This window comes from Capra hircus, chromosome 26 (genome assembly GCF_001704415.2).
Source record: "Capra hircus breed San Clemente chromosome 26, ASM170441v1, whole genome shotgun sequence".
NCBI classification, from domain to species: domain Eukaryota; kingdom Metazoa; phylum Chordata; class Mammalia; order Artiodactyla; family Bovidae; genus Capra; species Capra hircus.
Genome location: NC_030833.1, coordinates 453,809 through 479,593, shown reverse-complemented (window position 1 = coordinate 479,593; position 25,785 = coordinate 453,809). Strand labels below are relative to the sequence as shown.

At 59.3% G+C, this 25,785-nt stretch overlaps 1 protein-coding gene and 1 pseudogene across 3 annotated transcripts in view; both read left to right on the top strand.

The window, feature by feature from the left end:
* The window catches only part of KNDC1 (kinase non-catalytic C-lobe domain containing 1), a 54,609-nt gene that overhangs the window by 13,525 nt on the left and 15,299 nt on the right, over positions 1 to 25,785 (top strand). Inside the window, exons 4-17 of one of the 2 annotated variants that reach the window (XM_018041677.1) lie at positions 2,029 to 2,175; positions 2,472 to 2,589; positions 3,697 to 4,379; positions 7,151 to 7,265; positions 7,891 to 7,962; positions 8,051 to 8,112; positions 18,067 to 18,225; positions 18,718 to 18,771; positions 19,266 to 19,359; positions 19,975 to 20,137; positions 20,206 to 20,870; positions 21,051 to 21,195; positions 21,969 to 22,084; positions 22,613 to 22,956. In XM_018041677.1, the coding sequence (XP_017897166.1) occupies positions 2,029 to 2,175; positions 2,472 to 2,589; positions 3,697 to 4,379; positions 7,151 to 7,265; positions 7,891 to 7,962; positions 8,051 to 8,112; positions 18,067 to 18,225; positions 18,718 to 18,771; positions 19,266 to 19,359; positions 19,975 to 20,137; positions 20,206 to 20,870; positions 21,051 to 21,195; positions 21,969 to 22,084; positions 22,613 to 22,956 (2,937 nt within the window). Of the gene's footprint in view, positions 1 to 2,028; positions 2,176 to 2,471; positions 2,590 to 3,696; positions 4,380 to 7,150; positions 7,266 to 7,890; positions 7,963 to 8,050; positions 8,113 to 18,066; positions 18,226 to 18,693; positions 18,772 to 19,265; positions 19,360 to 19,974; positions 20,138 to 20,205; positions 20,871 to 21,050; positions 21,196 to 21,968; positions 22,085 to 22,612; positions 22,957 to 25,785 lie in introns of both variants that reach the window. The other variant, XM_018041676.1, reaches the window with a different exon arrangement.
* Positions 12,194 to 12,676, top strand: LOC108634036 (annotated as a pseudogene). The gene has a single exon (XR_001917339.1). The product of XR_001917339.1 is annotated as a thymosin beta-10 pseudogene (transcript).

The following is a 25,785-nucleotide window of genomic DNA, read 5'->3' as shown; positions in this document are numbered from 1 at the left end:
CTCATGAAGTGAGTTTGGGAGTGTTCCCTCTCATTTGACTTTTGGAAGAACCTGAGAAGGACTGGCGCTAACTCTTCTCTAAATGAATGTTTGGTAAAAAGTCACCAGTGAAGTCGTCTCATCCTGGGTTTCTCTTTGTCGTGAGGTTTTTGATTTCTGGTTTGATCTTCCTTATTAGTAACAGTTCAGTTTATTTCTTCAGGATGCAGTCTCTGTACACTCTGTGTTTCTAGGAATGTATCCTTTTTTTCTAGGTTATCCAATTTGGTGTATGCACAGGGGTCTCTTATGATCCTTTGTTTCTGTGGCATCAGTTGTAAAGTCTCCTCTCTCATTTCTGATTTTACTTGAGTCCCCTCTTGTTTCCCTAGTCAGTCTAGCTAAGGGGTCCAGAGGCATGTCTGCCTCTCACCTGAGGAACAGGTGGGCACGACCCCTGCCAGGTCCCTTGGCAAATGTTGCCGGATCCCACAGTTCCCACAGGGGAGCTTCTGTCCACAGATGGATCAGCGCGCTGCTGACGGTGCGACCTAGACACAGCCGTCCTGCCCGTACCCACGCGCTTTATCTCGTGTGACGGTGGCCCTCCCAGATTCTGCAGTATCAGTGCTGTTACACCAAAGTCCCAACCATTCTGGCTTTTTTAGAGAATGGGAGTGGTGGAGCTTTACTTAGAAACTTGACCAATGTGAGAATAATCTCCCCGGGGGGCGGGGGGAGATGGGAGAGCAACTTGTCCTCCAGGTGTGAAGGTGTGCTCTGAAGCTACCGTCGTTGAAAGAGCACAGTCTAGACGGAAGGAGACCCAGAGTGAGAGGGGGCAGGCCAGAGCGCAGGCCCTGGGGAGCAGGGGCGCAGGACGAGGTCCAGGCCGGCAGACGTCGGGCTCTTCTTTAGCTGCGCAGGGTGGCTCTCCACCAGGAGACAAACCCCCATCCCTGCAGTGCCCAGCAAAAAGACATATCCCAGATGGGCGAGAGCTCGATGCTTCACGACTACAAAAGTACTGGAAAAACAGAGAAGTAAGCAGTTTTTATTGTCCTGGGCTAGGGAAGGCCCTCCAAGGAAGCCAATAAAAAAGAATAATCTCACTCATGAGCGAAGCTCCTTAGCAGCTGGCCATGACCCCGAACGGCAGCCCCACTTGTAGGGCCTGAGCCTTCGTGTACGTGCGTGGTTGCATGAAGACGTCCACGCGAGGATGGTCACAGCAGCCGATCTCACCAATGAAACAGCAGAATTTTTTTATGTCAAAGACACATGACCAAAGTGAAAAGCTGTGACAGGACATCCATGTGACGCAGAGCCCAAGATCAGCCCCTTCACGTGAGGAGGGAAGATGTTCCTCACTGGTGTCCGGCTCTGTGCGACCCAGTGGACCACAGCCCGCCGGGCGCCTCTGTCCATGGGATTCTCCAGGCAAGGATACTGGCGTGGGTTGCCATGCCCTTCACCAGGGGATCGTCCTGACCCAGGGATCAAACACACGTCTTTTGTGTCTCCTGCATTGGGAGGCAGATTCTTTACCATCTGAGCCACCAGGAATGCACCCCAAACGGCAACAGCTCAGCCGAGAAGTAGCGAAGTCCGCGAGTGGCCTAAAAAGGAGCAGTCAGGGCAGGAGCAGAGATGTCCTGGGGTTGAGGGTGAGGCGGGGAGCTGCCCTGGAAAGATCAGGGGTGCTCCTGGCTCGGAAGAGCAACACTGCGTGCGACCGACCGGTGGCTGTGCGCACATGGCCCCGCCCATGACGCCACGGCCCCGCACCACCACGCGCCAGCCCCACGGGCCAGCCCCAGGTCCGCCCCGTGGCCACCGCCCCACGGCTCTACCCATGCCCACCCATGGCCCACACGGCCCCGCCCCCATGCCCCGCCCATGGCCCACACGGCCCCGCCCCATGCCCCGCCCATGGCCCACACGGCCCCGCCCCATGCCCCGCCCATGGCCCACACGGCCCCGCCCCCATGCCCCGCCCATGGCCCACACGGCCCCGCCACCGGCCCCAACGGGTCTTTGATGCTGCAGGCTCACATCTACTCTCTGGGGGCCACGCTGAAGGCAGCCCTCGACTACGTGCCAGAGCCTGAGCCCCAGCCCAGGCTGAGCCAGGAGCTGGAGGCGCTGCTGGGCCAGATGCAGGCGGAGGACCCCGGGGACCGGCCCGACCTCCAGGTAAGCTCGCAGGCCTGCCCCGCCTCACCCCAGGAAATACCCTGAACCCTTTGCGCCCCCGGCCCGCACTCGCACACCCAGTAAGCATGCAGCGCCCCCACCACCTGGTCATCCGGGCTCCTGACTTTTTTACTCCACTTCGGCGATTAAGGGTGCAGCTTGTAATGGTCATGGGCGGGACAGAATCCGTAAGCTCCCCCAGCCCCGGGCCGTGACCCCAGAGCCTGGAAGGCTTAGCGGGCAGGGGTGGGGGCCGCGCCGGAGCGAGGGCGCGGGCTGAGCACCGCCCGCCGCAGAGCATCATCGCCCTGTGCGAGGAGAAGATGCCGCTCACGTCGTCCTGCCGCCTGTGCCGGAGCCTGTCGGCCGCCGGGAGGAGAGTGCTCTCCATCGAGTCTTTTGGGGCGTTCCAAGGTGAGCACACCCGCCAGCGGACCAGCACACGTGCCCAGGCACTACCGCGCATGCAGCCGTGCACGTGTGAGTGTGTGTGCACGTCAGCACCAGCATCCTCACACACCGTGGAAGCGCCCACACTTACATGCACGCGTATCCGAACAGATCACATGTGCCCCCCAGCACACACAGAAACATACGTGTGCAAACTCGGACACACCTATTTAGACCACTCAGCAGGCACAGCACACGCCCACAGCTCGCACACGCGCACACACGCACACCCAGTCAGAGGTGAGCGGCAGGGCATCTGGGAAGTGGGTGCTCACGCCCCCTCACCTCTGTCCTGCTCTGTGGGCCTTGGGGCCGTGGACCCAGGGTCATCCTCTGGCAGCCATCGAGCTCCTGCCACGCACGCTGTTGCTGAAGCATCTGGGACTTTCACGGCGCTGGGGTGTACTCCCGAGTGGCACTTTGAACTACTGCCAGCGTCTGCTGTGAGCTGTGCTCGAAGCACAGAGCCCGAGAGGGCCCTGGGGGAGGCAGAGCCTCTGGGGGCGGCAGGGCCCCTCTCCCAGCCAAGCAGCAGCTTTTCCCGCCAAGTCGGCGTTCATGGCGCTGCAGGGGCACCGGGCCCGCTGGCGGTCCTAACAGTGGGGAGGCTCCAGGGCGGGGGGCTGCAGGCCCCCAGGAGTAGGAGGGCACAGAGCGATTCACACAGACACGTGTGCGGGGAAGGTTGTGCGTCAAGATGAGGCGGGACTGCAGCCAGGTTTAATTTATTCCTTTGGGGAGGATAGCTCATGTAATTATAATAGCAAAACGATGTGCTTTTTGGATGAGGTGATTAGCCAGGCCTTAGGAAACGTTTCCCCTGCGGGAAACTCATCCCTGGTGGAGGCGGGGGTGGGGCACCGGAGCCTTGGAGGCTCATTAATTAGCCAGGATGGTGCGATTAAGGAGACAGGCCAGGGCGTCTCTGGACCACTGGGGGGGGGGGGGGGGGCTGTGTGTGGCCAGGGGTCCTGCAGCAGTGCGTTCACTGGTGGCCGTGAGCAGGGGAGGCAGGGAGAGACCCGCCCAGGCTGCTGCCCTCCGCGGTGACCATGCCCTGCTCTCCGCCAGATGTCAGCGACATCACCTGGAGGGGGCCACGGACCCCTAGAGCTGCAGGGCCCAAAAGGCAGCTGGGGGCCCGTTCTGCTGACCCTGAGGCGCTGCCTGCCCCGGAGGGCTGGCCCCCAAGCCCCACCAGAGAAGGCCTGGAGCACCCCGGGACCCCGCCCTCCAAGGCTCTGCTGTCTTCCCCTGTGAAGAACGGAGAGAGCCCGGGTCAGGAGGAGCTGGCCCCCGAGAGGCTGGCCTGCCTCCTCCTGGACGCCCAGCAGCCCGCGGCTGACCAAGACAGAGGCTTCCTGGACAAGAGCCACCTGAGAAAGGTGCGGACGCTCCCCCGGCTCCAGCCCGACGGCCTCGAGTCCGGCGCCCTCTGCCTGTCGCTGACCAGCGTGAAAACCCCGCTGCCCGCATCGGAATTCTTCTCTCCAGACCCCAAGAAGGCCTTTCCAGAGGGGAAACATGGCTTTTCCAGCTTCCAGGCACAGCCTGGATCCAGACTGTGGCCGGAGCGAGAGCAAGAGCTCCGTCGCCGAGGGGACAAGAGGGTGGGCATCAGCAGCCCGGCTCGGGAAAGTCCGCCGCCTGGTTCTGAGGGCCCTCAGGACGCGGGTGGAGACCCAGGGACTTCGGAGACTGACAAGGGGACTGCAGACGGAGCCGGGGAGCTGGACAGGGCGGCCGCCGAGCAGGTGGGTGACCGGGTCCCGCGCACCGTGTGGGGCCTGCGCACGCTCACGGGCGCCCTCCGAGTGCTGGTCATTTACCCCAAGGAAGGAGGGCAGCTTCAGCTTCACTTGGGCTCAGTTTCCAAGCTTTAAGACGGGGAACCAGGCATGCCCTTGCTGGGTTAGTTTTTCTCTCAAAGAGGCACAGGGAGCAGCCTTTCCAGGAGGAGGCTCAAGGGCTGTCTCCACTCTGCTTCGCCAGCCCTGGTGCTCAGGGGCGTCTTTAAGTTAGAAATTAATAAGAATGTGGGTTGAGGTTGCTTACCTGTCAAGCTTGGTTGGAAAGGTGATAAGTCGCTCAGTCTTGTCCGACTTTGTGCGATCCTATGGACTGCAGCCCACCAGGCTCCTCTGTCCATGGGATTCTCCAGGCTAGAATACTGGAGTGGGTTGCCATGCCCTCCTCCAGGGAATCTTCCTGACCCAGGGATCAAACCCTGGTTTCCTGCGCTGCAGGCAGATTTTCTACCATGGGGCCTGAGCAGCGTTCTCCTCCTACGGAGTTCTGAGCAGCCACCGTGACCAGGGGGTGGGGTCTCCCCAAGGAGGTGGGGTCTTCCGGGTGGAGGGCGGGTGGCGGGTGGGGCGGTGATCTTCCAGACCCCACGTGCGTCCCTTCAGCCGTGTCCGAGTCATTGCGACCCTACCAACGTAGCCCACCAGGCTTCTCTGTCCTGGCGCTGTCTCTTTGCAAGCTGGGAAGGACAGAGAACGCCTGTAGAGCCAGCGTCGAGGAGGTTTGTGTGTTTTTAGCGTGACCGCGGGTGATCTGAGTGGCCTGCAGCAGCCCTCAGCCCTCTTGTGGGCGGAAGTCTTGGCCCCAGCAAGTCACTCCCCCCAGGTGGGTCCCCGTGAGCATCTCGGGACAAAGCCGCCTGGGGGTCTGTGGCCCAAATACGGGTGTATTTGGGGCAGTGCTGTTCCCCAGCCTCATCCCACCCCTCTCTGTGACCCAGGGCTTCTCTGGTGGGCCACATGGTAAGAGTCTGCCTGCAGTGTGGAGACCCGGGTTCAGTCCCCGGGTCAGGAGGATCCCCTGGAGAAGGAAATGGCAACCCACTCCAGTATTCTGGCCTGGAAAATCCCATGGACAGAGGAGCCTGGCAGGCTGCAGTCCATGGGGTCCCTGAGTCAGACACGGCTGAGGAACTTCACTGCTGACCCAGAGGTTCAAGGGGAGGGCTGACTGAATTACATTTTTATTCATATCCTGACAAGCACCTGAGGGTAAGTTACATGAAAACTATGGCTACTTTAAAATGGAAATCCCTCCTGGAGACCCCAGCACACACTGACACGTGCTCAAGGCCCACACGCTGTCCACCCCACCCACACTGGCCCACCGCCCCGCCCCACCGTGTCCACCCACACAGCCGCACTCGTGTGCACAGAGCCAGGCTCCGGGGTGAAAAACCTCAGGCCTGAGCCAGGGGCCCCACTCACCTTCAAATGCCCGACAGCCTCACGACAGCCCACGTCCCAGACTGGTGAACTGAGGCTTGGGACCACCCTGCAGAGGGTGGGTGGTGTCTGGAGGCAGAGCCCATGGCTGATGGGGAGCCCAGCCATGGTCTCAGCCACTAGCTTTCCCGCCCCAAAGACCTCTGGTGACTAGGCCCCCACACAGGCCACAGCTCGTCAGGTGTCAGGGACCCAGATCTCTGGAGAGCAGGTCCTGGTTGCAAAGCTGGCTGCTCCAACTCCACATATAGCAGGAGACTTGGGGAGCCCTGTGCCCCTAAATCCAGGCCACTGGCCAGGCACAGCCTGGGTGAGACTGGGGAGGGGAGCCACAGGACCAGGGCGGCTGCACCCTGGAGTAGAGTGGAGCCCGGGAGCAGTGAAGCCACCACCTCCGAACCTTCCTGTAAACACGCACGTCTGTGCCCGAGGGTGGTGGCTTGGCCTAGCTCCCCCCGTGGCCCCAAATCAGAGAACTCGCTCCCAGCTAAAGTCAGTCTTCTGATTCTGGGACTTTTATGGGATAGGGGTCACAAGGAAAGGGGGATACATAACATGAAGTCAGTCTCAACCGTTTCAAGCATGCAGGCGGGTGGCAGCAGGTACTCACACTGCTGTGCGAACATCACCACCACCGCCCCAGAACTCTCTCATCTTCCCAAACTGAAACTCGCCGGCTTTGATCATGGACCCCTCCTCCCCTCCCCCAGCCCTGACACCCTCCCATCTGCTTCCTGCCTCTGGCTGTGACCCCTCAGTCTGTGATGTGGGAGGAATCAGCGTCCCTCTGTGGCTGGCGTGTCGCTGACCGGGCTTTATCTGCGTTGTTGCTGTGTCGGAATTCCCCTCTCGTTAGGGCTCAGCGATGTCCCTCGAGTGGATGGACCAACCATGCTTGTCCGTCCATCGCTCAAAGGCACCTGGGCTCTTCCACTTCTCTGCTCTTGTGCATCACGCTGTTTTGAACGTGGTTGCACAACTACGTCTTCAAGACCTCGCTTTTAAGTGGGGTTGCTGGGGCGGACGGCAGTTCCGCACCTGCTTCTCTGAGGGGCCTCCATGCGGTCTCCACACTGTTGCACGTTTTACGTTTCCGCTGGCCGTGCACAGGGATCTGGACTGTCCACTCACCCCCAGTACCTGTTGTGTGGATGCCGGGACTCCCCCAGCCTGTCGTGCGGGGGGAGGAGCACACACACCGTGTTGGAGGCGGTCGTTGCCCTGTAAACCCCTCCCAGTTGCCTGCACCCTGAATGCGACTCCCCCACCCCCAGGGCGTCTCCCTGCAGGACCTCCTGACCAAGCTGGGCCGGCCCTTCAAGGAGTACGAGCTCTGGGCTCTGTCCCACGCGTGCCTCAGCACCCTGCGGACGCTCGGCCAGCACCCAGGTGACACCCCCCGCGGGTCCTCCCCCAGCCCGCCCACCCCAGCACATCTGGCCCAGGACCTGGGGGCTGAGTGGACTCCCTCGCCCGTGTGCTGTGTGCACAACCTGGGGTTGCGCAGCCATGTCCACCCTGTGAGCCGGGGGCAGCCTGGGGTGTCGGCTCTGGTCTCAGGACCGAGGGGGTCAGAGCGCAGCTTAAAATGTGTGGGCCTTAGAGCAGGGACCCTGCAGTGGAGCCGGAGCCGCGTGGGGGACTCAGCCCACGTCCTCTCAGCAGGGGTGACGCTGTCCCCTCTGGCTGGTGGGGGTGGTCTTGGGTGCTGTGATGCTCTGTGGCCCCCGAAGCTCCGCCCTGCCAGGCAGAGAGACGTCTCTGGCCCCACCGTGGCTCTGGCACATGACAGACAGGGCAGGCACTGCGGTGTGGCCGCCCCCAGGCCCCGTGAGCCTCGGCTGCGGGTAGAGAGGGCCGGCCTCGCTTGAGGCCCCGCCCGGGCAGCGCTCAGCGGGCGGGCCCCGTTCCTCTGCCCCCGCCTCCTCCCGCAGCGCCTGCGCCCCGGCAGCCACCCTGCCCTGCCCCCGGCTCGGCCAGCCCTCGGGGGCCCTGACCCGCGCCTCCTCCGCAGCCTGCCTGTGTCTGGACTCCGTGCTGGTGGCCGAGGACGGGGCCGTGCTTTTCGGGCCGCCTCCTGTCAACGGTGCGTGAGCGGGCTTGCCTGGGGGCTGCGGCAGCACCCACAGCCGCGCTGAAGGAGGCTCAGCAGGGTTTGGGGTCTTCTCTCTCAGGCGCTTACAACGCGTTCTTCCTGGCTCCCGAGGTCGAAGAGCAGAAGCTGATGACCGAAAAGGTACCAGGGCTCTTCCACCCTCCTCGCCTCTTCCCACCCCTCCCGGGGCGCCCGCAGCCCCTTTCTGTGCCCTCCCGCACCCCCGCCAGGGCTTCCCACACACCTCCCCTGACCTCCCGCACCCCCTCCCCTGACCTCACGCCGCAGCCCCTCCCCTGACCTCACGCACACCTCCCCTGACCTCACGCCGCAGCCCCTCCTCTGACCTCCCGCACCCCCTCCCCTGACCTCACGCACACCTCCCCTGACCTCCCGCACCCCCCTCCCCTGACCTCACGCACACCTCCCCTGACCTCACGCCGCAGCCCCTCCTCTGACCTCCCGCACCCCCTCCCCTGACCTCACGCACACCTCCCCTGACCTCACGCCGCAGCCCCTCCTCTGACCTCACGCACCCCCCTCCCCATGGTGCCCGCACCTTGTCCAGAGAGCCTGGTGGGGAAAGGGCAGAGGACGGGCCCGGTGTGAGGACCACTAACCGGCCCCCCAAGCACACGGTTTGTAAAGCGGGAGTGGATGGCAGGCAGGTGGGGTGGGGGGGGTGCGGGGAGGCTTGGCCGGGAGCAGTGGTCCCGAGAGCCCAGGGGCGCTTGCCTCACACGTGGAGGATGAAGGGCATCTGCTCAAGCCCAGGGGAGGCCCATACTTTGGAGCTAGAGTGGCAGGACAAGGGGAAGGCAGCCTGCCCCTCCAGGTGCTGGCGGAGAAGGCTGAGCAGCCAGCCTGTGACCCCCCACCTCCCCGCATCGAGAAGTGCCCCTCCCCCAGCAGGGGCGGGGCCCAGGGAGGCCTCCGGAAGCTTTGGGACTTGGCCATTTTCCACTTTCCCTCCAGCAATCACTGAAAAATGAAATAGTTGTAAGTCTAACAAAGCGTGTACAGGACTTGTGTGCTGAAAACTTGAAACGAAGTGACGTCTCAACGCAGTGATCTAAGCTCGCACCTCAAGCACCAAGGAGATGGAGAGCTAAACAGACCCAAAGCGGAAAGAAGGAAGCAGGGAAGCGGAGAGCGGAAGTCAACGAAGTGCGAACGGAAAAGCGTGAAGGAAACCAGCGCGAAACGGACCGGCTCTCGGAGAGACCAGGGAAACTGAGAAACTCGCTGACGAGCAGAACGTGAAGGGAGGCACAAACTACCGTCAGGAAGGACGGGGCGCGCCCGCAGACCCTGCAGGCACCAAAAGGGAGGTGGCACTCCACAGATGACCCCTGCCTGCGACGACTCGGACGGAGTGGGCATCAGCCACCTCAAAGACATCAGCTACCTCAGCTCCCCAAGACGAAATAGACCTTGAATAGCCCCGTAACTGTTGAGGTGATTGAATCTGCAAGTTAACACTCCCTGAATCCCCAAGCCCCGGCGGTTGTGCCCGGGAGCGCTGCTGAGCATGTAAAGAGGGACTAACGCCAGGTACACACGGTCTGTTCCAAGCACAGAAGTGAACACTTCCCCAAACCATTTTATGAAGCTGTTATTACCCTGATGCCCAAACCAAAGATACTGCAACAAGTACGCCTATAGGTCAGTGTTCCTCACGAGGATAAAGGCAAAAGCCTTTAACAGATGCAAACAGCATTCACTGACGTGTAAAAACAGTTATACACCAAGTAGGGGTGTTCCAGGGATGTGAGCTCAGGGACACATGGTTCAGTACTTGAAAACCACTCAGTGCAGTCCAACATAGGAACCAGCTAAAGAAGAACCCCATGATCACATCCAGTCCAGTCCAGTTCAGTTCAGTCACTCAGTCGTGTCCGACTCTTTGGACCCCATGAATCGCAGCACGCCAGGCCTCCCTGTCCATCACCAACTCCCGGAGTTCACTCAGACTCACGTCCATCAAGTCAGTGATGCCATCCAGCCATCTCATCCTCTGTCGTCCCCTTCTCCTCCTGCCCCCAATCCCTCCCAGCATCAGGGTCTTTTCCAATGAGTCAACTCTTCGCATGAGATGGCCAAAGTACTGGACTTTCAGCTTTAGCATCATTCCTTCCAAAGAAATCCCAGGGCTGATCTTCAGAATGGACTGGTTGGATCTCCTTGCAGTCCAAGGGACTCCCAAGAGTCTTCTCCAACACCGCAGTTCAAAAGCATCAATTCTTTGGCGCTCAGCCTTCTTCACAGTCCAACTCTCACATCCATACATGACCACAGGAAAAACCATAGCCTTGACTAGACGGACCTTAGTCGGCAAAGTAATGTCTCTGCTTTTGAATATACTATCTAGGTTGGTCATAACTTTTCTTCCTAGGAGTAAGCGTCTTTTAATTTCATGGCTGCAGTCACCATCTGCAGTGATTTTGGAGCCCAAAAAAATAAAGTCTGACACTGTTTCTACTGCTTCCCCATCTATTTCCCATGAAGTGATGGGACCGGATGCCATGATCTTCGTTTTCTGAATGTTGAGCTTTAAGCCAACTTTTTCACTCTCCTCTTTCACTTTCATCAAGAGGCTCTTTAGCTCCTCTTCACTTTCTGCCATAAGGGTGGTGTCATCTGCATATCTGAGATGATTGATATTTCTCCCAGCAATCTTGATTCCAGCTTGTGTTTCTTCCAGTCCAGCGTTTCTCATGATGTACTCTGCATAGAAGTTAAATAAGCAGGGTGACCATATACAGCCTTGATGTACTCCTTTTCCTATTTGGAACCAGTCTGTTGTTCCATGTCCAGTTCTAACTGTTGCTTCCTGACCTGCAGACAGATTTCTCAAGAGGCAGGTCAGGTGGTCTGGTATTCCCATCTCTTTCAGAATTTTCTACAGTTTATTGTGATCCACACAGTCAAAGGCTTTGGCATAGTCAATAAAGCAGAAATAGATGTTTTTCTGGAACTCTCTTGCTTTTTCAATGATCCAGTGGATGTTGGCAATTTGATCTCTGGTTCCTCTGCTTTTTCTAAAACCAGCTTGAACATCTGGAAGTTCACAGTTCACGTATTGCTGAAGCCTGGCTTGCAGAATTTTGGGCATTACTTTATTAGCATATGAGATGAGTGCAATTGTGCAGTAGTTTGAGCATTCTTCGGCATGGCCTTTCTTTGGGATTGGAATGAAAACTGACCTTTTCCAGTCCTGTGGCCACTGCTGAGTTTTCCAAATTTGCTGGCATATTGAGTGCAGCACTTTCACAGCATCATCTTTCAGGATTTGAAACAGCTCCACTGGAATTCCATCACCTCCACTAGCTTTGTTCGTAGTGATGCTTTCTAAGGCTCAGTTGACTTTACTTTCCAGGATGTCTGGCTCTAGATGAGTGATCACATCATCATGATTATCTGGGTCATGAAGATCTTTTTTGTACAGTTCTTCTGTGTATTCTTGCCACCTCTTCTTAATATCTTCTGCTTCTGTTAGGTCCAGACCATTTCTGTCCTTTATCGAGCCCATCTTTGCATGAAATGATCCCTTGGTATCTCTAATTTTCTTGAAGAGATCTCTAATCTTTCCCATTCTGTTCTTTTCCTCTATTTCTTTGCATTGATCGCTGAAGAAGGCTTTCTTATCTCTTCTTGCTATTCTTTGGAACTCTAATTTGGCAAAATTTAACATCCATTTATTAAAAAAAAAAAAAAAAAAAACGAAAAATAGGAGTAGAAGAAACTTCCTCAAAGAGCATCGACCAGAAGAACCATACAGTTAGCACCATACCTAGTGGAAAGGCTGCGGCCCAGAACAAGGGGAGGATGCCCGCTGACTCCACCCCACTCAGCGTTGTACTGGAAGTTCCAGCCACTGCAGCGACTCAAGAAAGCACGAGTCCAGGAAGGAAGGAATAAGGCAGCCTGCAGATGACATGACTGTGTCCATAGAAAACCCAAAGGCATTCCAAAACATCCACAGAAAAGAAAAGAAAAGCCTCCCACAACTTAGAAATAAGTTCTGAAAGGTCACAGCATATAAGATAAACATTCAAAAATCAACTGTACTATTTCTGTGTACTAGCAGTGAGCATGTGGACACTAAAATTTAAAACATCACACATTTTAATCACTCAAAAAAGTGAAATATTCAGATGTGAATCAAACAGAGCATGTGCAGACTTTGTATGCTGAAGGCCAGAAATGCTGATTAAAAAAAAGAGGTCTTTTGCTGGAGCAACGCGAGTGGGTGCCCCGGGACCTCGGTCTGGAAGCGGAACTTCTCGGATTGTTTTAAGAAAATGGCAGGCAAGCCCGACATGGGGGAAATCAGCAGCTTCGATCAGGCCGAGCTGAAGAAGACTGAGACGCAAGAGAAGAACACCCTGCCGACCGAAGAGGCCATTGAGCAGGAGAAGCAAGCAAAGTGAGAGCTCCTGTGAGCCTGGAGGGTTCTCCACCGCACCATCTTGGAGACCCTAGCCGCGATGTGGAGGAAGAGCCGCCTGCGAGACGGACGCGAGCGACACGCCGCACTGTGAACCCGGGCACTCCGTGCCGTCGCCACCGGCCTGCGGGTCTCTGAAGGGGGCCTTCCAATCGGACTGCCAAATTTCTCCGGTTTGCCCTGGAATATTATAGAAAATTATTTGTATGATTAATGAAAATAAAACACACCTCGTGGCAAAAAAAAAAAAAAAAATTGGGGGACGGAGGGCTAGGTGGAGTTGTTGGACTTGGCACTGGGAGCACTGTCCTTAAATTTCTCCATAGAAGGACGAATGGGTAAATTGAACTTCTCATCCGAATTTAAAATTGGCGAAATGACATTTACTCCGTGTGTGGAAGGCTGACTCAACCGCTGGAAGTCCGCGTAACGCATCACGTGAACTAAAGAAGCGAAGGCATCTGTTTGTATCAGGAGATACTAAGCTTCTCACAGAATTCAACACTCACTCATAATAGAAATTCCCAGCAAACTAGGAACAGAAGGAAATTTCCTCAACTTGGTAAAGAATATCTACAAAAATAGCCAACAGATAATTAACAGTGAGAAGCTAGATAATTTACCCCTAAGACTGGGGAAAAGGCGAGAATGTCCCTTCTCATCATTCCTCAATAAGGTACATTGATTTTAGCCTTTCTACTGAGCGTATGGTGGTAACTCATTGTTTTAATTTGCATCCCCCAAATGCCATGTGAAGCAGAGCGTCTTTCCACGTGCACGGACATGTACGCCTACACGTGTGCAGATCTGTATTAGCTCAGGTAACGCAGTAACAGGACAAGAAAAGGGAACATGTGTCGATGAGAAAGAAGAAAGAAGACTCTCTTTGCTTACAGCTGAGATGACTGAAATCGTGTCAGAATCCCGAAGAATTCACAGGAATCTGGAACAGAGCAGTTATGGGAAGATCGCAGGTAAAAGAGGGAGGACACAAATGTCACTCGCTTTCCTGTTTACCAGCAGCAAACAATCAAGATCTGAAATTTTAAAAACAATACCGTTTATGGTGGCACCAAAAAAATCACTCCTGTATAAATGTGACAAGATGTGTGTGAGACTAGTCGTAAAGACCTTGCCTGCCGATGCAGGAGACGTGGAAGACACGGGTTCAGTCGCTGGGTGGGGAAGACCCCTGGAGAAGGGCCTGGCAGCCCACTCCAGTATTCTTACCTAGAGACTCCCATGGACAGAGGAGCCCGGAGGGCTCAGACCACGGGATCACAAAGAGTCAGACACGACTGCAGTGACTTAGCATGCACACGTGTGTGTAAGATACATATAAGGAAAACTAACAAAACTAATAAGAAAGAAACCGAAAAGCTAAGAAAGTGGGAAGGTAGTCCCTGTTCATAGATTGAAAAGCTCCATGTTAGTACCATGTCAGTTCTTCCCAACTTGATCTATAGATTCAATGCAATTCCAGTGAAAATTCCAGCAAGTTATTTTGTGGCTACCGATGAACCGGTTCTAAGGTTTATGTGAAGAGGCAGGAGGCTCGGAATAGCAGACACAGAATTGAAGAACAAAGTCAGAGGCCTGGTGCCGCTGTTGCTGCTGCTGAGTCGCTTCAGTCGTGTCCGACTCTGTGCAACCGCATAGACGGTAGCCCACCAGGCTCCCCCATCCCTGGGATTCTCCAGGCAAGAACACTGGAGTGGGGTGCCATTTCCTTCTCCACCCAGTTCTAAAACTGATTGTAAGCGACGGTAATCAAGTGTGGCTTTGGCAAAAGGAAAGGCAAATAATAATGGAACAAATAAAAAGAACAAGACTGCCCGGAAGCACCCACGCAAACACAGTCCACGGGTCTTCGGCAGAGCAGCGAAGGCCATCCTGGGGGAAGCGATGGTCTTCTCCACAGGCGGTGCTAGGACAACAGGACACCCACATGTAACGGAATCCTCACGCAGACCTTGCGCTTTTCATAAAACTGACTCGAAATGGGCCATAGCCCTCAGAGCTATAAAACTCCTAGAAGATAATGGAGGAGAAAATCTAGGCAAAAATTTAGATACAAAGCCAAAAGCATGGTCTACGGAAGAAACAGTGGATGTTGGACTCCATTAAAATTAGATGCTTCTGCTCCATAAAAGATGCAGTTAGGAGAGTGAGGTGTCAGGCCACAGACGGGAGCAAAACCCGTATCTGACCAAGGACTTGTATCCCAAATATGCCAAGAACTCTTAAAAGTCTACAACAGAATGCCTGAAGAACTATGGATGGAGGTTCGTAAAATTGTACAGAAGGCAATGATCCAAACCATCCCCAAGAAAAAGAAATGCAAAAAGGCAAAATGGCTGTCTGAGGAGGCCTTACAAACAGCTGAGAAAAGAAGAGAAGCGAAAGACGAAGGAGACAAGGAAAGACACACCTGTTTCAGTGCAGAGTTCCAGAGAGCAGCAAGGAGAGAGACGAAAGCCTTCCTCAGCGATCAGTGCAGAGAAATAGAGGAAAATGACAGAATGGGAAAGACTAGAGAGCTCTTCAAGAAGATTAGAGATACCAAGGGAGCATTTCATGCACAGATGGGCTCAATAAAGGACAGAAACGGTATGGCCTAACAGATGCAGAGGATATTAACAGGTGGCAAGAATACACAGAAGAACTGTACAAAAATGGTTTTAATGACCCAGATAACCACGATAGTGTGATCGCTCACCTAGATTCAGACATCGAGGAGTGCAATGTCAAGTGGGCCTTAAGAAGCACCACTACAAACAAAGCTAGTGGAGGTGATGGAATTCCAGTGGAGCTGTTTCAAATCCTAAAAGATGATGCTGTGAAAGTGCTGCACTCAATATGCCAGCAAATTTGGAAAACTCGGCAGTGACCACAGGACTGGAAAAGATCAGTTTTCATTCCAGTCCCAAAGAAAGGCAATACCAAAGAATGCTCAAACTACCACACAATTGCACTCATCTCACATTTCTAGCAAGGACATGCTCAAAATCTCTAAGCTAGGCTTCAGGAGCATGTGAACCAAGAACGTCCAGATGTACAAGCTGGATTTAGAAAAGGCAGAGGAACCAGAGATCAAATTGCCAACAACAACTGGATGATAAAAAAAGCAAGATAATTCCAGAAAAACATCTATTCTGCTTCACTGACTACACTAATGCCTTTGATTACATGACTGTGGATCACAACAAAAATCCTTAAAAGAGATGGGTATACCAGACCACCTTACCTGCTCCTTGAGAAACCTGTATAAGGGTCAAGAAGCAACAGTTAGAACTTGACATGGAACAACAGACTGGCTCAAAATTGGGAAAGGAGTACATCAAGGCTGTATATTGTCACAATAATTTTGAACAGACACCTCACCAAAGAAGGTATCGTATGGCAAGTAAGCACGTGAAAGATGTCGCACTCTGTCCAGCACTCGGGATGCCAAGTAGAGCAGTGAGTTTCCACCCCACACTCGGCAGACAGGCTAAAGTCAGACACTGACAACAGCAAAGGCCCACAAGGGCGAGGAGCAGTGGGGACGCCCATCCGTTGCCACGGGGACCTGGACAACCCGGACGTCTTTCTTAGAGGAATGAAGCTTGTGTTCGCATGAAGTCCTGCACACGACTGTTCACCGCTTTGCCGGCCACAGCCCCAGCCTGGAGGTCTTTCGGCTCAGATGTCTTCAGCGGGCGCAGGGCAGCCCACAGAGTGGCGGCGGTGATGGAGCCGAGAGAGAAGCGTCAGCCCCGAGGGCTGCGTAGCGGGAGGTCCGTTCATGTGAAATGACGAAATTAAGAACTGGGGAACAGAGGAATAGTTGCCAGCAACTAAGGCTGGAGGGGACAGGTTGGATCCTGGTGACAGCAGAGCCCCCATCGCGTGGAGTCCACACCAGGGGCCTGGCTGTGGCACTGTGCCCAGCCTTGCAGGGCGTCCCCGCCGGGGCTGGGGGAGGGCACCTGGGCCTCCCTGGGTCATCCCCTGCAGCTGTGTGAATCTACAGTTACCTCAAAATTAGAAGAAAGTTGATAAATACTCAAAACTAACAACTTCCTACCGACCTGAACTAAATTAGGGGCTACAGAGCCTCTGGAGGGTGACGAGGAGTGGGGAAGCTGCCTTAAAACTCAACCCAAACCCTAGCATCAGGGCATCCGGCCACGTGACAGGTGGGGAAGGGGACCAAGTTTCAGACTCTACAGGCTCCAAAATCACTGCAGACGGTGACCGCAGCCATGAATTTAAAAGACGCTTGCTCCCTGGAAGAAAAGCTATGACCAACCTAGACAGCATATTGAAAAGCAGAGACGTTACTTTGCCAACAAAGGTCCGTCTAGTCAAGGCTATGGTTTTTCCAGTGGTCATGTATGGATGTGAGAGTTGGGCTATAAAGAAAGCTGAGCGCTGAAGAATTGATGCTTTTCAACTGTGGTGTTGGAGAAGACTCTTGATAGTCCCTTGGACTGCAAGGAGATCCAACCAGTCCATCCTAAAGGAAGTCAACTCTGAATATTCATAGGAAGGACTAATGTTGAAGCTGAAACTCCAGTACTTTGGCCACCTGATGCCAAGAGCTGACTCATTGGAAAAGACCCTGATGCTGGGAAAGATTGAGAGCAGGAGGAGAAGGGGACGACAGAGGATGGGATGGTTGGATGGCATCACTGACTTGATGGACATGAGTTTGAGTGAACTCTGGGAGTTGGTGATAGACAGGGAGGCCTGGAGTGCTGCGATTCATGGGGTCGCAGAGAGTCGGACACAGCTGAGCGACTGGACAATGACTTGGTATAGTCGGCTGTGTCTGTGCTTCCGGGCGGGAGCCCCATAGGAAGGGCCCCCCTGTCCCCCACCCCCGGGCTCCACTGCACCGACAGCTGGGACCCGGCCACGCTGAGTCTTCACACCATGGAAATCCACCAGCGCTGAACTCAGGGCTTGATTCCTCGTCTTGTCAGTGGGCTGGACTTAATGACGGCTGTGCTGGATGAATATGACAAGGTTGAACCAGAGTGCGTCGGGTCCAGGACGACCCCGCGGGGTTCGGCCATGGGCACCGGACTCGGCACAGAAGGGCGCTGTGTCTCTGGTTTCGCTTTCACTTTTTGAGAGAAACAAAGGTATTGGCCCCACGCAGGCCGGAAGCTCCTGTTGGTCACAGGTCGGCTGCAGGTACAAGAGTCAGATGGAAATCAGGGGGGCCCTCGGGGAGAAGTGGCTGACTGCACGAGCTTGCAGGGAGGAGCATCGGCCCTTCCGTGACACACTCCAGTGTGTGTGCCACGCCCCTCGTGTCAGCACATCCTAGAACAGACCTCTATGGGCACCGGGAGGACGTGCTTCTGTTCAGCGAGCCTGTTGTCAGCATTTAGCAGCACAGTAGGATTTTGGGGGGCTCTGGGCCTCGGGCCCCCGCGGGGCCACCTTCCCTTCGTGGAGAGCGAGCTGGAAGGTGTGGCCAGGGCCCAGGTCTTCTGCTCATGCTGAGGCTCTGACGCCTGTGGGTACTGGTCAGAGCCCCAGGCCAGAGCCTGGCGTGCAGCTTAGGGTCTGTGGTGGGGCCTCCAGGCTCTGAGGACGGCCCCCGCTCGTGGGCAGTTCTGAGCCTGTGGCCCACCCTTCTCCCCACCCAGGCCTCTGTATATTGTGTGGCCGCGGTCCTGTGGACAGCCGCCAAGTTCAGTGTCCCCCAAGACCGCAAGCTGGCCCTGCCACGCAGGCTCAAGACGCTCCTCCTGCACATGGCCAGACGCAGCGCCCAGGAGCGGCCTTCTGCCGCGGAGGCCATCGAGGTACCTGCACTGTGGGGGGCCGGACAGGCTCTCGTCTCGGGGGGAGGTCAGGGTTGGACGGGGAGCACGTGGGTTCATTTGTGGATGGGCGGCCAGGGGCCCCTGCTGCTCATCTCACAACCTTCCCCCAGCCTGTCCCGGTCTCCAGTGCATCCACCGGCCGGGTGGGAAAGGGTAGCCTGGGCCGAGCACGGACCCCACATGCCCAACTTCCCCATACTTCCCCACGGGTCCGCCAGGCTGGGTGTAGCCCCTCGATCCGTGGCGTCCCAGCTGACCACAGCCAGGACAGCCGGGGACTCTGAATCGCAGCCCAGCCCCCAGGCTCTCCCCACGAAGGGGTGCTGTGGGGTCCTCCTGCCGAGAAGCCCCCAGGCCTCCGGCTGCCACCCCACACTCCGACCGGCTTCGCCGCAAGAGTGCACAGCGCGGCCGTGTGTCTGGATGCTGGGCTGTGCTTGCTTTCAGACCTGTAGTGGTTACCTCCTGCAGCGGGGCATGGACAGCCGCAAGATCCTGGCCCACCTGAGGGCGCTGACCTGCCAGGTAAGCTGGGCGCGGCAGACCCCACAGACCCTCTGTGCTACGCCGGGCCGTCGGGAGAGGCTCCCGCTCTTCCTGCTCAAGGAGGAGGAGACCCCGGGCCAGAGCAGCAGGTCACTCCCCATCCGCTGGCCTGACTGTGCCGCTGTCGGGGGGCCAGGCCCCCGCCCTGGTCTCTGCTGAACCCCTGGCACGTCCTGGGGATCGCAGAGTGACCCTCAGCTTCCGGGCATGCTGACGGTGGCGACACCGTCCCCTGGATGCGACATGCACTCGCTACCCTCATCCACGTGAGGCCTGGCTGCCCCAGGCCTGACCGGCCCCCACCCCAGGAACCAGCAGAACCCGCTGCTCCCAGAAGCCCATGTGCCCCGGGGCTCCCGCTCCAGAGAGACAGAAGCCAGGCCCGTGGGCGCTGGGGGGGCTCAGGCTGCAGAGGCCACGCCTCCGGGGCCTCACGTTCATCCTGCGGAGCTGGCCGCGTCCTTCTGCCCCAGGTTTACCAGGAAGAGGAGACCGTTGGTCTGCAGCGCGCTTTCTCGGTGGTTGAGGTGGACCCCAGCCTGGCAGCCGCACCCAGGCCTAACTCAGGTGGGCCTTGGGACTGGCCCTCTCTGCCTCCCCTGCCCTAGGCCTGTCATCGCCCCTGCCTCCAGGAATCCAGCCCCGCGTGGATGCTGGATGTGGCCAAGGACCCCAGACAGCGTGTCCAGAGCTGGCCTCCAGCCACCCTGCCTCACATCCCCCGGCTCCTCTGACCCTGCATTCAGGCCTCCCTGTGTCCAGCGGCCAGGGTGGGCAACTTGCCTCTGCCTCACAGCCCATGTCTCCCAGTGCACCCCGCCAGCACACGGCCCACAGAGCCTCCCGTCTGCAGCCGGGCCACTGACCTGTTCCAGCCTTCCAGCCACGCAGCCAAGTATTGCGCCCTCCCTGCCAGCTTGGGGCAGCCCTGGACGCACCTCCCTCAGCCTCTCTCCTTGGATTTTCCCTCGCAGTGGCCCTGGGCTTGCTGGGCCCGTCCAGGCAGTGCCCATGAAGGCCCACACTCCCTATGGCCGGCCCCCATGAAGGCAGCGTCCACAAAGGCCCTCACCCACTAAGGCCCGCACTCCCGATGGCCCACACTCGCTATGGCCAGCACTCCCGATAGCCGGCCCCCAAGAAGGCCCTCGCCCACCCCGGTCACCCCGTGTTTGTCCCCAGACCTCATGCGGATCGCTGACGACAGCAGGCTTGTGGCCGAGCAGGGCCCAGTGCCGGGTCAGCCCTCTGGCCTCCAAGGGGCCGTGCTGCTCCCAGAGGCGCTCCCCTCTCCAGACAGTCACTGCAGGCCCATCGTCCTTACTGCGGATGCAGCTGTCTCCAGGTGAGTGCTGCTCCTGGGGGCTGGAGGGGTCCCAGGCGCCCCCTGAGCGTCATCTGCTCCACTCACAGGGACAGGCCCGCCCTGACCTCAGGGCCAGCGGAGAGCCCAGAAGCCACAGGAGGCCAGCTGGACCCACAGGGCGATGGGGAGCAGGCCGTCACGGCCCCTAGCCCAGAGACAGCTGTGCAGCTGACACCCAGCCCCCAAGGGCCCCTCAGGGAGTCAGCACCAAGAGGCTCAGCCCAGGGGTGCCCCTGGACCCCCGCCAGCCCACCAGAGGGGCCGTCAACGCCAACACCACAATCTCCAGCCCCACCCCCGCCCCTGGAGAGACAGGAGTTCTCTGAGGATCGAGGGGCAGAGGAGCCCATCCCAATTCGAGCATCTTCTGATGGGCGTGGGCCCCCCACAGCGCCCCCCAGCCCTCGCCCCCCAGCTGAGCCACCTAGAAGCAGGACCACCCAGGAGGCAGGCCAGGAGCCTGAGAGCCCCCCATTAGCTGCACAGGGCCCCTCCCCGGCCACAGGGAATCCAGACAGCCCTGGGGCCACCCCAGGAGGCCAGCCCGAGGCGCCCCAGCCAGCAGACCGCAAGCTCTGTCCATCCAGCGTGGACGCCCCGCCCCTCCCGGAGAGGGCAGCCTGCGCGTCACTGCAGGAGGCCACGCGCCTCATCCAGGAGGAGTTTGCCTTCGACGGCTACCTGGACCGCGGGCTGGAGGCTCTAATCATGGGTACCAAGGGTCATGGCCCAGGAGCAGGGGCGGGCACACAGGGATGGGGGAGATCACCGTGGAGCCCAACGCCACGATGCGGCCCAGCACGGGCGGAGCAGGAGGAGGGTCCCAGACCCACCAGCCCCCGGACCCGGAAAATTGCTCACAGCATCCTGACTCTTCCCTCCGCCAACGCAGGGGAGTACATTTACGCCCTGAAAGACCTCACCTACGCCACGTTCTGCGGGGCCATTTCGGAAAAGTTCTGTGACCTCTACTGGGGCGAGAGGCTGCTGCAGAGCCTCTTCAACGTGGTGAATGGACGGACGCCGCCTTCCGGGAAGTAAGACCCCTCCTGGCTCGGACCCCCGGCTCCTCCGCCTGGGCCCCTACCCCCCCCCCGCCCCGGGGGCTTGCCTCCTGCCGGAGTCCAACTGGGCGCCCTCCCCAGAGCAGCCACCACGGCCCCCCTTCTGGCCGAAGCGCTGCCTGTGCAGCCACTCCTCTGGTGGGAAGGGGGCGCCTCCCCTCCCTGGGCCGGCCCCCTGGGGCGTGGGCGGGCGCCCCTGCAGGGACATGTCCCCCCCCAGCTGCCCAGCTCCCTCCTGGGTCGGAGGGGAGATGGCAGCTGCAGGAGTCAGGGCTGGTGGGCTTCCCTCCCCAGCGCTCCTGGCCCCCACTCTTCACAGGACAGGCCCGGTGACTGTCGCCCAACCCCTCCTGGGGGCCACAGAGCGCGATGTGGGCAGGGGACCTGGCAGGCTTGTGCCTGGAAGGGCAGGGCGCACTGACTCCCAGGCCAGCCCAAACCCCGTCTCAGCCTCAGTCCTCCCGGGCCCCCATCACCCCACACTGAGGGCCATGCACACCTGCCTTCCACCCCAGCCGAGCCCTGTTTTCACAGCACTGCGGGAGGGGCCTCAAGGGGAGACAGGTGCCCAGAAGGTCCTCTGTCCAAGGGCTTGTGTCCACCATGCTTGCGGCCAGGCTGTCCCAGAGGTGCGGGCAGGGCCTTCTTCCCGAGGTCCCCACCTTCCACCCAGGGGCACCTCCGGTCAGACTGGGGGGGGGGGGTGATCCTGGGGGCTCCTGCAGGGTCCTCTGTTCTGATGACAGTGCTTCCGAAGAGACTGGGTCACAGCTCGAGGGGAGCGGGGCCTGCGCTCCGAGCAGCTGCTCGCCGTCCAGCAGGAGGGCCTCGTGCCTCGGGCCGGGGGAGACCGGCATCTGGGGTGAGACCTTCCTCCAGGGGGTCTGTTCTGTGGGGGGAGAGTAGGGGGAGTGCTCCCCAGGCACTCAGCGGGCGGCAAGGGCGAGGGCTGGGGCAGCAGTGTGGTGACGGGGTGACCGTGGCATCCTTGCTGGACACGAGCCATTTAAGACGTCGAGGTGCTTCCTGCAGCTGGAGCCCCAGGCTCCTGATGACGCCCCAAAGCCCGTCGGACGGGTCCCAGCCCTAGGGGCCAGGCAGCTGCGGCTGTGCTCACGTGCAGGATGGCCCCCAGACCGCTCGCACTCGGGCACCGTGCGCCAGTGGAGGGGGGACCCCGGGTTCCCAGGTCCCTCTGCCTCGTCTGAGAACAGGCCCAGGTTCCCTGGGATCTCTGTCCTGACTCTGCCCTGCACGGCGGCCCACTGGGAAGGGGACCCCGAGGACCCTCCCAGCCCCTCCTCGGGACCTGACGCTTCTCCCTACAGTCAGGGCTGAACTGTCTCCCGGAACCCACGTCGTCACGTGTGACCCTCTCTCCTCTGTCCAGGGAAGGAGAAGCCGGGTGTGGACTCAGATGAGCTTTCTCGGGGCAACTTCGAAGTGGGGTTCCGGCCTCAGCAGTCCGTCAAAGCCGGGAGGGAGCGGCAGCCGGAGGCCCAGCTGCAGGGCGGGGGCCTGGCAGGGGGTGGCGAGGCCGAGTCCCGGCCCCCCCAGCCCCCTGAGCGTGGCCTGGCGGTGAGCCCCGCCCCACCAGGCGCGCTGAGCTGCAGCCCCGGCTGGTGCAGTGCCTTCTATGAGGCCGACTGCTTCGGCCCCGACGTGCACAACTACGTGCAGGAGCTGGCCGGGCAGAAGGCTTCCGGGGGCCCTGCGGCCAACGCCCAGAGTCCGGTGAGCCCTGCGTCCGCTGCGGGGAGGGTGCTCGGCTTGGGGGTGGCGGGGCTCGGCCCCGCGCTTGTCCCGGCTTGGAGGACGGTGCTCGGCCCGGCTCTTGTCTCAGCTTGAGCGGGGGGAGGGTGCTCGGCCCCGCGCTTGTCTCCGCTTGGTGGGGGTTGGGGGGGACGGGGCTCAGCCCCGCGCCTGTCTCGGCTTGGGGGCGGGGTCAGGGCTCGGCCCCCGCGCGCTGCGCTGCGGGCAAGGAGGACTGTCCGAGCCAGGGCTCCCAGTTCCCACCTGCTCCCACGGCCACCATGCTGGGCAGGGCCCCCACTGTGTGTCCTCCAAGGGGGCTTGTGTTCATGTGCGTGCATCCCCCATCTCGGGGGCAGGAAGCAGCTTCTCTCTTTTGGGCTCTTGGCCACCAGGGGCTGGCTGGCAGGAGGTCACCTTGCCCTGGGGACCACAGCTGGGTTTGGGCAGCAGGGTCAGCATGACAGGTGAGAACCACCTGGTCCGTGCCGGTCGGCTCGGGTCGGCTCGGCCAGGCCCCAGGGTCGCTTCTCTGGTGGGCAGCACACTGAATGCCCCTCCGGGTCAGGCGCAGCCCCGGCTCCTCCCAGGTCAGCAGGGTGACGGCAGGTCCTGGATGAGAGCGTCCAGGCCTGGCCAGCCCATGTGCAGGGCAGCCCCACAGAGCTCCGAACCCCAGGTCTCTGCCCAGTCACTGCGGGTCTGCCCCTCCACGACCAGGAGCCCTGACCTGGACTGCAGACCCCTCCTGAGTGACCAGGCTCCCACCTGGGCCACAGCCACGCAGGGTGGGCCCTGGGGGGCAGACAGGAGGGAGCGGCCAGCAGCCGGGCACCCCACTCCCGCCCCCCACCCCCTGCAGCCCCGCGCCGCGAGCCTCAGCACCGTCCAGCCACACCTTCCTGAGTGTCCGCACCTGGCTACGCAGTGCCAGGAGAGGAAGAGCCTGGCAGGCCTCAGTCCCGGAGAGCCAGCAGCCTCCTGTGCTCTCGGCAGCCACGCACTGTGTGTGTGCTGAGTCGTGCCCGGCTCTGCGACCCCAGGGACTGTGGGCTGCCAGGCCCCTCTGTCCATGGGACTCTCCAGGCAGGAACACTGGAGTGGGCTGCCACACCCTCCCCCAGGGGTCTTCCCACCCAGGGACTCCCGCCTCGCGCACTGACGGGCGGGCTCTTTGCCACTGCGCCACCTGGGAAACCCCACACGCACCGTAACCGAATCTAATAGAGGAGAGACCCTGGGGTGGGGGTCCCCAAACCCTGTGGGCTTCCCTGACACCCCTCAACTCTGAGCCCAGGCACCCACAGCATCCCACCAACACTGCTGTCACGCTGACCTCAGCTGGATCAAGAGACGGGACCCCAGACGAGGGCCACTGGGCGGTGGGGCCAGGAGGACGTGGCCCGGTCAGAGGCAGCTCCACGCGGACCTGCCAGCAGCCCCAACTCAACGGTGCTGGGCAGGGTGGCGGGCTGGCCTGGGAGTCCTCTGATGGCATGGGTGACACGCTGCAGTGTCACAGGTCATGACCTCTGACACCACAGGTCATGTCCTTGTATATTACGTGTCATGATGTTTGACACCACAAGTCACAGCCTTGGATGTCACAGGTCACGATTGCTGGTGGCATTATGTCAGTGTGGGCCCCTGAGGACAGGCAGCCTGTTTCCAGCCCGCGCTGTGCTCGGGGCTGGGGAGGGTGCTGCCTGTGGCCTCCTGGGCCGGTGCCTGGTGGGGTCGTCGGGGCCCTTGTCCTCAATCCTGGGCTCTCCTGGCATGGCCGCTCCTGGAGGGAGACTGGGCCATGAATGAGCCTGGCTGCCCCGCGTCCCACGAGGGTCCTTAAAGGTGTACGGGAGACCAGCTCGGGTCCCAGACGCGCCGGGCCGCTATCTGTGGCTTGCTCGCTCGCAACCCCACGGCCAGGAGGAGGCTCCCATGCCGGGTCCCACAGCGGCTCTGCAGGCGGTGCACTTGGGGGGCCGGTCCCGAGGGGCACGGTGGGCGGGGGCACGCCGGGCGGGAGACTGGTGTCTCTCCCTTTTTCCTGCCCCCGGAAGGCGTATGCCCTGGACCCTGAGTGCGGGCAGGTGGGTCAAGACTTCTGCTCTTGCCCCGGGTGACCCTGACCCCAGCGCCACACTCGGAGACCCACTGTGTCTGTTTCAAACAGGGGCCTTGGAAAAACACAAAAGGCATAAAAATCCCGTGGACACATTTCACATCTGCTCCCAGAAGGCGCGTGTGTGAGGCCTGGGTGGGCGGGGCCGCCAGAGGGAGCGCGGCCACCTCCCGCCGCTGACCACGCGGGGGCGCCGTCCGCCCGCTGCACCGCGGCCTGCGGTTGCACGTGTCTCTGCTCAGCTTGCTGTCCTAACAAGGCTTTGCTCCGAGCGTTTACGTGGGAGGCACCAATCGACGTTCACCTCCGTCTTCTCTTTGTCCACACTTTCTGGGCTTTCCAACTTCTGAGTCCTGTTTTATTTATTGTCTACCTCAGGTCCACGTAAATCCAGTGGCCAGTGGGCCTAAACTGTACCTCAGGCCATCCCCGTTTATTGATCTAATGAGCAGATGCTCCTTTAATTCTGTGAGAACCCTTGGTCGGGTTAGGGCGGGAGGAAATAACCCTCAGTATTCCATGCAGACCCACCATCCGAGCCCGCCTGGGGTGAGCCCGCCGGTGTGCCTGCCAGGCTGTGCCCACGGGGCTGATGCCCGCTCACACCATCCACCCTGCGAATCTTCGTTCACGAGTTTATCCTCAAGGTCTTGGCCTGGCTGACGCCCCTGCTGCCTTGGGGCTCTGCA